The sequence below is a fragment of the Mytilus californianus genome, unplaced genomic scaffold (genome assembly GCF_021869535.1).
Source record: "Mytilus californianus isolate M0D057914Y unplaced genomic scaffold, xbMytCali1.0.p SCAF_7, whole genome shotgun sequence".
NCBI lineage: Eukaryota > Metazoa > Mollusca > Bivalvia > Mytilida > Mytilidae > Mytilus > Mytilus californianus.
The window spans coordinates 89,059,292-89,072,310 of record NW_026262723.1 but is presented as its reverse complement, the minus strand read 5'-3'; the positions used below and the strand labels follow the sequence as shown (position 1 = coordinate 89,072,310).

The 13,019-nt window shown below is 32.7% G+C and overlaps 1 protein-coding gene across 1 annotated transcript in view; it reads right to left on the bottom strand.

The window, feature by feature from the left end:
- LOC127710211 (ras-GEF domain-containing family member 1B-like) overlaps positions 1 to 2,526 on the bottom strand; it is a 59,661-nt gene extending 57,135 nt beyond the window's left edge. The window contains exon 1 of the mRNA XM_052215968.1: positions 2,226 to 2,526. Within this exon, the coding sequence (XP_052071928.1) occupies positions 2,226 to 2,327 (102 nt within the window). The 5' untranslated portion in view covers positions 2,328 to 2,526. The remainder of the gene's footprint in view (positions 1 to 2,225) is intronic.
- Positions 2,527 to 13,019: the final 10,493 nt, after the last annotated feature.

The window sequence follows — 13,019 nt, the reverse complement described above, 5'->3', positions numbered from 1 at the left end:
AAAAATAAAGGGAGACACTATGTTGTGCAAGTTCAAATTAAAGAGTAAGGTCAATTTCCTTTTTATTTTCACTTTCTGGGTCAAAGTAAGAAAGTTGCTGGAATTCGAATATTACAGAGTTTATATAATATGCTTAAAGAATTATGAGCAATTTAGGATACCCCCGGTATATCTTAGGATCATATCCCAAAATATATAACAGACAGTATAAAGAAATACTTCCAATAGAATTTTAGTTTTTGGTTAAAATGTCCTTATATATTCATTTTAGTAAATACTCAAAAGTTTGAAAAACGTTTGTCAAAATTGCAGTTTTGAACCTTGTTAATGCATACAGTTCGCCAAAATGGTGTTAAATTACCAATATGAATCTGTGATGCTGTGAATTCGAATAAATTTTGAAGAACTTTGAAAAAATTAAAATAAATTCAGTGGAAATTGGCACTATCTTTTTGCGCAGAAATACAATACAGATAAAAATAAAAGAAACATTCTATACTGATTTTAAAGGACAAATAAGCAAATCGATAACACAGTTTTATAACAACAAAACTAAAAATAGATCCCTGACCAACAAGTCTATCAATTTAAAAAAAGGAAAAGATAATTGCCAAATTTGCTACTTTAAAAATGATATTACCACATAGAAATAGGATGAAATACCACTTATTGTTAAAATGAAATTGCAAGTTAAGTCATGCTTCCAAAATAAATCCCTATATTTGCAATACACAATATAAGTGTTGCCCAGTTTAAGATATATGTAGCTTTGATATACAATAAAAAGTGAGGAAAATATCTTTCGTCCAAATCCGAGACAATATTGCAAACACACGAGCATCAAACCAACTGAGAAATGAATCATACACAGGCGACAGAAATAGCATCCAAAGGAAAGGAAATTAACAGGTGGAAAGGAAATTCGTTCAATTAGTAACAAGTTAGATTTGAAAATTTCCGAGAGAAAAATAGAAATTAAATGTCTAAAAAGGTCAACGACAGTTCTAAACTTTGTGTACTGGTATTTGGAAAAAATCTGGATAATTTAGAGATATGTCGTCTAACTATACATGTATTGTCGAAGTGGTGTTTTTTCATTGGCTCTTTGCGATTGATTGATTGTTGCTTGCTTAACGTCCAGAAGAATAAAATAGATGCAGCAAAAACTATTTTACATTATATTTCAAATGCAATTTCGTCTTTCCATTTAGCAGAGTCGTCAGATTCTTTCAGAAATCAGTAATGAACCATAGGTAACCGAGAATTAGCCCAAGGTTTTTTCATTTTCATTACCAGTTTCTTTCAATTTTCATTTACCACAGTCACTGCAAGTTAAAATTAGATGTTATTAAGGTTCATGTGGACCCTTCGTCTAAAATGGCTGCATGTTCACCTCAAAATTTACTCTGAGTACAGACAAACCTGTGCATCTGGAAAAGTTTTAAGGCATAGCATGCCCTAGATAAATAAAATTCAAATATATTTTATGTTTTAGAAAATTAAAAACTTAACCGGATTTTGCAGTGCACTTTTTTTCATTCCACCAGAAGGTGACAAAATAAACAAAGTTGGGAAAGAGGTTTGAGAACTTCCCCACAGGTAATAATTGAAGTGAACTGTTTTGATTGACATGGACAATAGATACCTGACAATAATTGGTGATTTAAACTGTGTACCTGAGTGGACCATATCAAGTGAAACTCAACTGTTTGTTAATTTTATCATCTTCTGCAGGGACGAAAAAAAGTGCACTGCTAAATCCAGTTAAGTTTTGAATTTTCTAAAACATACAATGCATTAGAAGTTTATTTATCTAGGGCATGCTATGCCTTAAAACTTTTCCAGATGCGCAGGTTTGTCTGTCCTCAGAGTAAATTTTGAGATGAAAATGCAGCCATTTTAGCCAAAGGGTCCACATGAACCTTAAACTGATAACAGGAAATCTTTGAAAGAACTCACAGAACAAATAGAACATGAAGAAAGAGGGAGTTTGGTCCGAAACTTATTGATTATTATGTATAAAGCAAATACGACTACCTATACATATCTAATATTCTCATATCATGTATAATTGTGTGTCAATATATACATCATGCTAATCAGTGATCACTTTACCTGGCTAATAATTACAGGTGTAATGAATCACACTTATATGCATTCCTGTTACGTAATAAACTTTTGTAAACTTTTATATTGAAATGATTTTGTCCAAAGAAATAACTTACTTCTAATTGAATTCCAAACAAATCAGCAGAGGGCTCCCGAATTTTGCTCAATTCATTTTCTAATTGTTGACGTCCCAGGGATCTAAATCCTGGATCCTCCATCAGTACCAGTCTCCAAACAGAATTTTTACTTTTAATTTAAGATCCATAACTTAATTCATAACTATATTCTTCTAATCCAAAGAAATCAAGTAACTCATGGCGTGAACTGTCAATATTTCTCAATACATGGACAGGTAAAACTAATTATCATCATAACCTTTGACCCTGTCCCCACTATTTACACTGGTTTTATCATCAATAAATATACCTATATTCTTTACTTATTGTGTAAAAATAATGACAGTGACAAGAATATTGTAATAAAACAATAATAACTATGGTCCTTGACTCCGCCCCATTCTTGTAGTACATAATATATTCATTGTAATGTTTACTAAACTATATAAAGCTAATAATCAAACCAAAAATCTTTTATTTCAACAATTCTTGACACGCAATATGATATAGTATGTCAAATATGCAATATCGAAGCACTTATAATGGACGCATGAGTAACTTTAAAAAAAATCAAATTGCACATTGTTTGAATAGTTCGACATCAAAGTCACAAAGAACTTTAATTGTCCTTCGACACCGGATAATGTGTCCCTATCCGAGCAACAATAGTTGCAAAAGCTCATTTGTTTTATTAAAATGGTTGTTATAGTAAACATTTGAACTTGCTATACAATTCCTTGTTATAGTTAAAACCCTACTATAAAAATCTTTGGCCAATGTCTATGAATGGTCGCAGTGCATTGCGCCGGTTAAAAAAAATCCCGTATTGCATTTGCGCCACAGGTTATATTTCATTTGCGCCATATAATAGATATAAATATTTTGTGCCAATTTTTTCAGGTAAAATGAATGACGATTAAAGTTAAATGTAAATTTTGTCCTATATACGATGGTCGTCCAAAAAGATTTTGTAGAATACCTCATGAGCATTTAAGTGAGTTCATACTCATTTCTTATCCAGCATTGACAGTCACTTACTGATAGTGATACTGTTTCCGAATTGGTCAATGCAGTGAGGTCGTTGATACAATTAGAATTTTTTTTAAAAAGCGAATAGGTCTATGAATGCACATGCTACATCTATCGTTAAAGACCCAAATGTTGTTTATCACCTGTTCTACCTCAATGACAAATATGTTGTTGTCCCCGCAGATAAAGCTAAAATCAATATTGTTTTTGTGTGTAAATCACAGTGCATCAACTGCTTGTTAAAGGAATTAAGTATTCACTTGGAAAAAGACTCAACATATATCCCCACGACACTTACCAAAGAGAAAATCCTGAATAATCATAGGTTGGTTCTATGTTCTTTTGGAATTTTAACCAAAGATGCACGAAGCATTGGATCTTCCTTCACTTTATTGGATACATCAATTACATAATGAAGGTAAATCTGGAAAAGCGCTTCGGAAGCATGAAATTTATAAAGTGTTGTTTTCATTATTTAAAAGCATTTGCTCGACACCACTGCTGGTGGACTATCAGTCACCGAGGGTGTCATCAGCTTAGTCGCCAGTACTTCGGTACTGACTAGATTGATTACAAACCTTTCTTCAATTTTCTGATTAAAAATTTTGAACGCATCTATCCCAACGAACTTCAAATAAAAGATACAGCAGGCACCGGTTAAGTCTGCCTCATATTGTGACTTAAATCTAGAAATTAACATTGAGAATCGTTGGAGAACAAAACTTTACGACAAAAAAGATTATTTCAGCTTCCCAGATGCGAACTTTTCATTCCTATGCAGCATCCTTCCAGCAGCGCTTGCATATGGAGTATATAACTTTCAGTTGATAAGATATTCAATAGCTTGCATTTCCTACCATGATTTCTTTTATAGAGGGTTGCTGCTTACAAGGAAGCTATTAAAACAAGGGTTCCAAGTGATGAATTTGAAGTCATCCCTTCGAAAAATTTACGGACGTCATCACGAGGTTGGTTGACCATAATGGAATATCTGTTTCACAGATGACGGCGGATGTTCCTATTGTCGTTACCACAATCCAGTCCTCTTTTCCTCGAATGCGACATCACCTATTTAGAATGTACTAACATGAGCAACACGATGGGTGCCACATGTGGAGCAATATCTGCTTAGCCTAGTGGATCACCTGAGATCACCCCTAGTTTTGTTTAAAGGGGTTCGTGTTGTTCTTGCTTTAGCTTTAAATTTTGTTCTTTGTGATGTTTAATTTTTCAATGTCTGTGTTGTTAACACCGGTAACCTTCTTGTCTAAAATTTGTCACGAAAAACGTGTTTCAATTGCATACTCGGTCAAGTTTTAAGGGTTAGAAAATTTATATGACCGACGGTTTACGAATTTGGTGATGTTTTAGGGTTAGAAAAGAGTCAGTTACCAATCCTCTGTTGCACGATTCCTAATCACTTGATATAACTTATCAACCTATTTTATAGGAGTAACACGACGGGTGTCACATTTAAAGCAGGATCTACTTAACCTTTCTTAGCAGCTTAGAGCACCCCCTGTTTTTGGTTTGGTTCGTGTCGCTCAGTCTTTAGTTTTCTATGTTGTGTTTTGTATAATGTTGTTTGTCTTTTGGTCGTTTTTCGTTTTTTGCTATGTCGTTGTCAGTTTGTAATCATGACGACAACAATGCAGTTTTTTAATTTATTAACCTGTATTTATACATAATGAGTATGTCTGCTGGTGTGTGCAGATCTTTCTAATATCTTTGGTATCTTCCGCCTCTCTTTTTTTTTTACTTTGGTTTACACTTTAACAATGTTAATATTTTCGAGGTGACAAGATGGACATCAATCTTAGACCAACGGTAAATAAGTCCGTATTGTTATATGCACACGCATTAAGTTATCCAGTGTATGGAAGAATATCGACGAGTCTTATTCATTGTAGCTGTAAAGAAGAATCACCAAGAGAACAGATTGAGGCAAACATAGTTTCATGATTCAATCAAAAGATGAAGATATGGTGCTTTAGTTTATGTTATTACTACCACTGGGTCGATGCCTCTGCTGGTGGACTGATAGTCCCTGAGGGTATCACCAGCCCAGTAGCCAGTACTTCGGTACTGGCATGAAAATACGGATTTTGTGTTATTAAAATTTGCTGTTAGAAAATTTTGGATTTTTTTTAAAATTAAGGAATGTATCTCCCTCATACAAAGGTCTGATTCCTTGTTCGGCTTTGGCTATACTTTTTGTCCTTTTTGGTTTATAGCTCTTCATCTTTTTTATAAGCTTTTGATTTTCAAATATTTTGGCCTCGAGCATCACTAAAGAGACATTGATTGTCGAAATGCGCATCTGGTGCAGAAAAATTGGTACCGTTTATGTTATTAGACTTATTATCATTTTTAGGAACTTATCCCACTTGAAACCCTGTTCCGTCTTGCGTACAAAATTTTAATCCTGGTAACTATGATGAGTTTATTTCTACCTACCTGTGGCGACAAAGAGTAACACTAAATACTGGCAAACGGAAGAAAATAATCCAAGTAAATAATATAAACTGAATAATAAAAAAGTATTATTATCATTTATATATAATTTGCACAAATGAAGTACTTTATTATGGCTCAAATAGAAATGGTTTGTATCGCAAATGAAATACCAATTGGCACGAATGCAAAGCGCTGCTTTCGTTTATTTAAATACTTTACATGTATATTGAAAAAAGTGTTGGAAGTACTTTACTATAGATTTGACATCTTCTTTTTGTTCAAGCCCGCTTGAAAAGGACTCTTTTATCTTTATTGGAGAAACCGGTACTTATTTTAATAATCATCTCAAATCCAAGTAAAAGTGCTTACGAGCTCGAGACAAATGCTACTATCAGACGAATAGCAAATGATAACAGATGAAACATATATAATGCCTATGTATTTTTAGATGAAAAAAAAATCCATGGTAGCAAATAACCAAATATTCTGTTTATAATAAAATGGAACTCGACAACCCAAGGTCAAAGAAAGTTAGTGAGGAAAGTTTTCAAACGTGTACGGCGTCTGTTCTCAGACATCAGAAAATTTTAAAAAACTTTGATAAAATTATACCTTGCTTCTTGTCACTGAACCCCTCTCCAAAATGTTCCTTAATGGTATTGTAGGTGAAGCATATCAAAAACAAGTAAAAAGTAAAATAACAAAAATACCGAACTCCAAGGAAAATTCAAAACGGAAAGTCCCTTATCAAATGGCAAAACCAAAAGCCCAAACACATCAAACGGATGGAAAACAACTGTCATATTCCTGACTTGGTACAGGCATTTCCTTATGTAGAAAATGGTGGATTAAACCTGGTTTTATAGCTAGCTAAACCTCTCCCTTGTATGATAGTTACATACAATTCCATTATATTGACAACAATTATGTTAAGCAACGCAAATTTAATGAAGCATTTGTTATATTCATGTATTTTGTAGTTTATTAATTATATATATTTTTTTGAAACAATGTTATAGTTTAGGAAAACAAAGAATGCGTTATTTCAGAAAGGAGGAAAAATTAATTGACCACCGCACGAATCAACATTAATTTAATTTACAATTTCAAACTAATTATGTTGTATAAAAGTGACATGTTTTAATGGTAAATGAATTACAATAAACCATTGAATCAGAGAGCGGATGCGTTCTGCTGTCTTATGAGTTATGCAATGATACATGACATCTGTTGTATTATAGTGTAAGTAAAATAGTGAGACACTTAGTACCACAGTATGTGAAATATCACAAATAATATATATTTTTTTCATTTAGTAGCTTAACAAATGACTTTCTTGCTCTTTTTGTCTTTTTGACAATTAGAAATAAATCACATATCCTGTTCTTGTTTATGTTATAAATGATAAAAATATGATGAAATACATCATATTTTTGACCTAAAGTATCTAACAAAATTTACTACAAATTGTCCATTAAACGTTTTACTTTAGGCGAAATATAGCTTAAGTAAACCTGAAAATGGTATTTTTGTTTTTATCCATTCAAAATTTTACTATCACATGCCAAGCATACGTGGTAACAATAATAGACTTGATCGCACTTATGATTACTAACTTCTTGAATAAACACCTACATATATATGAAAGTTCATTCTGTTTTACAACATGAACAAAAAAAATATAAGACATGGCTAAAGTTCGTCCGATATAAGGTGGTAGACCTTTACACCAACGTTAGTTCCCCAAACAAGTTCCTTAACAAAAGTTCACATGAATCATCAACAATATAAATGTTGGCAAAAAAGTAATATCAAGGTTTAACAAGGTAGAAACAGCGGCACTACAACACTCTTCAGAATCACCAGCCATAACATAAAAAAAACTTCAGCACCAGAGAAGTAAATGTCAATATACCTTCATGGATAATTCTGAATGTGTACAATACTTAGACATCAGTATCACAATAGAGGATCTACACCATTCGTTAACGTGATGGTTGCAGAACATAAATGAAGCCTTACAATGTAATTTCTTCGTTTTTTAGCTTTGGACACCAAGGCAAGGATACATAACTGTTACAGACAGAGTTCATACAAGCACATTAAAAGGACTTTTTAAACGGTTTGAAAAAACAAGACTGTTTTGAAGTTTACTTACAATAACTTAAAAAAAAAAATTAAGAGGTTGATGAGTTTATTTTAAGGTTAGAAGAGAAAACTTTAGGTTTTTTTTATTTTATCCAGAAAAATTCAGCATACTTCTCCAGACCCCAAGTAATTAGCAAAAATAAGAGAAATGACAGACAATACAAAGAAATTGGAACTTTTGGTATTCTTCAGAACAATTTTTTTTCATAGGCGATGAAAGAATAGAAGGATCATTAGAAGAAATGGAAAAGCTTCAACTTTCAATAGACATGACAAAACTTCTGATTACTTATTTCTCGAATAAACATCTGCATACATGTTTTTCTCTGTTTTACAACAGGAACAAAAAATATAAAACACGACTAAAAGTCCGTTAGATATCCGGTAGGAGACCTAAAGACCAACGTTAATTCTCCAAATAAAGTTCACATTAGTCGTCAACAATAAAAAATTCCCGCAAAATAGTAACAACATAAAGATCAAACAAGTTAGAATCAACCGCCACAACATCAAAAACGTCAACACCAGTCGAAGTTATGGAACTATTTCGGTTTAGTAGCGCTGCAACTGTTTCCGTTCCTATACATCCTATGCTTTCAAATATACAGCTTTAAGCGTTCATGGTGAAGGTAAATCCAGAAATGCGCTTCGGACTCATGAAATTCATAAAGTGTTGTTTTCATTTTGTATACTGTGAAAGTACTTTTATTCGTGGGGTACCAATTTTCGCGGTTTTCATGGAAAGCTTTATCCACGAATTTAAGTGAACAACGAAATATAACAACTGTTGTCCAAATCAAAACATGGAAAGATCCCATGTAGGTTTGACTACATGGATACGGGCATATAATCTAGAAGAAACATCGAATATCAGCAAACGATATGAACTATATGGTTAAAAGGAAGTAATTAAAGATGACTAGCGCCACCTAGTTTTTACATCCAAGATAATAGGTTGAAGTAAATTTATTTTCTGCTGCCCTGTTAATTGGAAAACAAAATTGAAATAGTGAGAAATGAGTGTTTGCTTTTGGTGTAGAAATAGCGAGAAATTTGGAGGAAACTCTCTGTGACGAGCAACATTTTCTGTGCAAAATTAAGCAAGGGGTGTTGTTCATTCATACTGTTTCGAAAATTCCGGAACTATAGAGTATCCTTAAAAATTGCCATTTTCTATCCAAAAAGCTGCAGCACCTTATGTGTTTTTCAGTTTTATTCACACTTAAAGGTATTGATAATTCAGGATTTTACATTTTTATCAACGGATCTTTTATAGTAAAACGCAGGACCCAAAAAGGCTTCCATTTCGCCGATGTAAATAATTACTTTATTTTAACCATATGCATGGCGTAGCACTAGTGTAGCATGTAAATCTTCAGACAAGATTTTAATCTTTAAATAACCTAATTTGTACGTCTTTTAACCTTTTAATTCTCATGAAAAATTAGTTTGGAAAGATGAAAGTCAAACTTCCGGTGAAGATATATGATGATGAAGTGTTCATTTTATCTCCTCGTAATTCTCTCACGAAAATAATATTAATTTCAAATTAGGCTTACTTTTTTATTTCAAAGTACATTTGTAGCATTTGCTATGCCACCTTTTCTTTTTAAATTACATACATGTCTATGGCCCAATTAACACCTTTGATGATCATTAATCTGTTGATCATTCGATCTCGGGTTAATTAGTTTCACCACTTCTGAATACACGTGTGCAACAATTAAAATGTTTACTTTACAATTTCCTTCAATGAGACATTTGTATTCAGAGATGAATCAGCTTATTTCTGAAAGCAATTATTTTATCAAAAAATGTTATGAATGTTGTCAGAAATGGAAGACGAACATGTAAGTGAAAATGAAGACCATATGATTATTTTCACGAATCTTCGTTTCTGATGGGTTCAAATTCTTCACCCGATTTTTTTCTCTCACTAAAATCTACGCATTTAAGAACCCACGAACTTGTAACTTTTGCTCAATTCACGAAAATTGATACCCACGAATAAAAGTACTTTCACAGAGAAGTTAATGTCAAAATGCCATCAGGGATCATTTTGAATTTGAACAATACAAAACCATCAGCATCACAATAAAGGACCCACATCATTTGTTAAGGTGATTGTTGCAGGATATGAATGAAGCCTAACAATGTTATTCCTTCGTTCCTTTTTTTTTAGATACTTAGACACCAAGACAGTGGTACATAAAAATCACAAAAATTGTGCATATGAGCACATTGACAGGACTCTTTAAACGGTTTGAAAACACAAGACTGTTTAGAAGTTTGCTGATTATAACCATATTAAAACCCTAAAATAAAAGAGTTAATGAGTTTATTTTAAGATTAGAAGAGACAACTTTAGGTTCTAATTTTTTCAGGAATATTTCGGTATACTTCTCAAAAGACCACTTTATTAGCAAAAATAAGAGAAATAACAGAACATACCAAAAACATATGTACTTTTGTACAATTTCAAACTTATTTCTCAGAACAATAGGTTTCATAGGAGATGGAAGAATAGAACGATCATTAGATGAAAAGAAAAAGCTTCAAACTTCTATCGAATGAACATATACATAAAGGAATGTTCTCTCTGTTTTATAACAGGAACAAAAAATTATAAAACACGGCTAAAAATTCGGTCCGATGTCCGACGGCAAACCTTTAGGCCAACGTTCGTTTCCCAAACAAATTACCCGCAAAATAGTAACAACATAAAGATCAAACAAGGTAGAAACAGCGGTACAACAACCTTCTTCAGAATCAACAGCCACAACATCAAAAACTTCAGAACCAGTCGAAGTTATAGGCCTATTTTGGTTAAATAGCCCTGCAAATGTTTCAGTTCCTATACATCCAATGCTTTCAAATATTCGGCTTTGAGCGTTCATGATGAAAGTAAATCCAAAAATGCGCTATGGAATTTTTAAAGTGTTGTTTTCTTGTTTATTTGTAAAAATGATTGTTGCTGAACATGAATAAAGCCTAACAATGTAATTCCTTCGTTTTTACCTTTGGACTCTTGGACATGAAGATAGTGGTGCATAAATGTCACGCAAAGAGTGGACACGAGCACATTAAAAGGACTCTTCAAAAGTTTTGAAAACGCAAGTCTGTTTTGAAGTTAACTTATTATAACTAAAACTATCCCAAAATTTAAGAGCTGATGATTTTATTTTAAGGTTAGAATAGAAAACTTTAGGTTCTAACAATTAGGAAAAGTTTCAGTAAACTTCTTCAAAGTCCACTTTATTAGCAAAATTAAGAAAAATGACAGAACATACCAAAAACTCTGAACTTATGGTATCATTTTCAAACATATTTCTCAGAATAATAGTTTCCATAGAGGATGAAAGAATAGAAGGATAATTAGAGGAAATAAAAAAACTTCAACATTCAATAGACCTGACAAAACTTCTGATTACTTATTTCTCGAATAAACATCTACATATACTAGTACATTAAATGTATCTCTGTTTTACAACAAAAACAAAAAATATAAGACCTGACTAAAAGTCCGTCCGATATCCTATTGGAGACATTAAGACCAAACAAAGTTCACATAACTCGTTTACAATATGAAATGCCAGCAAAATAGTAACAACATAAAGATCAATCATGGTAGCAACAGTGGTACATAACACTCTTCGAAATCAACAGCCGCAACCTCAAAAACTTCAGCATCAGTCTAAGTTATATGTCCTTTTTTGTTTAATATCTCTCCAACTGTTTTCTTATACATCCTTTGCTTTCAAATATTTGACTTTGAGCGTTCTGATGAAGGTAAATCTAGAAATGTACTTCGGACTCATGAAATTCATAAAGAATGTTTTCATTTTCTTATTAAGAGAAGTTAATGTCGGGTTTGATTTTGAATTTATACATACAAAAGCACCAGTATCACATTGAAGGATCACATAATTTTTTTTAATGACTATTGCAGAACATAAATGAAGCATAACAATGTAATTCTATCGTTTTACGACAAAATTATTTTATATTTACCTGTGTGACGTCAAACGCGCGATTCTACACCAGTACTTAAAACCTTCCATTCTTTATGGGTGGATTTTACATAGATAAATAAAATCGTTAAATAAAAAAGTAAAATGAGGATGTTAAATTTGATGTATGCCTTTTTGTGCTTCTTTGTTACATTTGTTTGTTTTTATAGTGATTAAGATGATAACACAATGTTGATTGCTGTACCCCTATTTTTGACATTTTTACCTATTGTGTCTGTTTGTTTTGTTCACGCATCGTTGTCAATATAATGGAATTTGATGCGACTGTCATACAAGTGAGAGGTTTAGCTAGCTATAAAACCAGGTTCAATCCACCATTTTCTACATAAGAAAATGCCTGTACCAAGTCAGGAAAATGACAGTTGTTATCCATTCGTTTGATGTGTTTGAGCTTTTGATTTTGCCATTTGATAAGGGACTTTCCTTTTTGAATTTTCCCCGGAGTTCAGTATTTTTGTGATTTTACTTTTTATAGTATAAGCTTCAAATGAATTATGACATTGTCACAATTGTGTATTTCTCATTCAAAATAAAGTGAATTTCGACGGTCTGCTTAGTAGGCGTTGAAATTAAAGAATTTTTTTCAATCTTAATACAAGGGCTTCCCCGAAAGAATATAAGCAGCTAGTATTACCTTTTAACTTCACGTTCTGCTATATAGATGATGTCCTCTCACTAAATAGTTTATTATTGGTGACTTTTTGATCGCATGTATCCCTTTAAAGTTGAAGTAACGGATAGCAGGGATACACATGAAACAGTCAGGACTGAGGTTTGATTCACATCACCTACATCTATAAATTGCCAATGAGGTTGAGAAGTTTTCGACATATATAATTTAAATTTTCCCATTGTGAACGTTCAAATTCTATGTTGCATTATAGCAGAAGTTTATTCCAGGATTTGCGTTCCACATCATGTTTTTTTATTGAGAAGGCTGTTGAGGGTCCCCTCTTCAAAAGTTTAATGTACACCATTAAGGTTTGGTTGACCGTTATGGAATGTCTGTCACAATTAACCACCAGTATGTTCCATTTGTCGTAACCACAATCTCGCCCCCTCTCCTCGATTTTGACATCAACAAAAACAACATCAGACTTTCATGTCATGCAACACGACGGGTGTCATT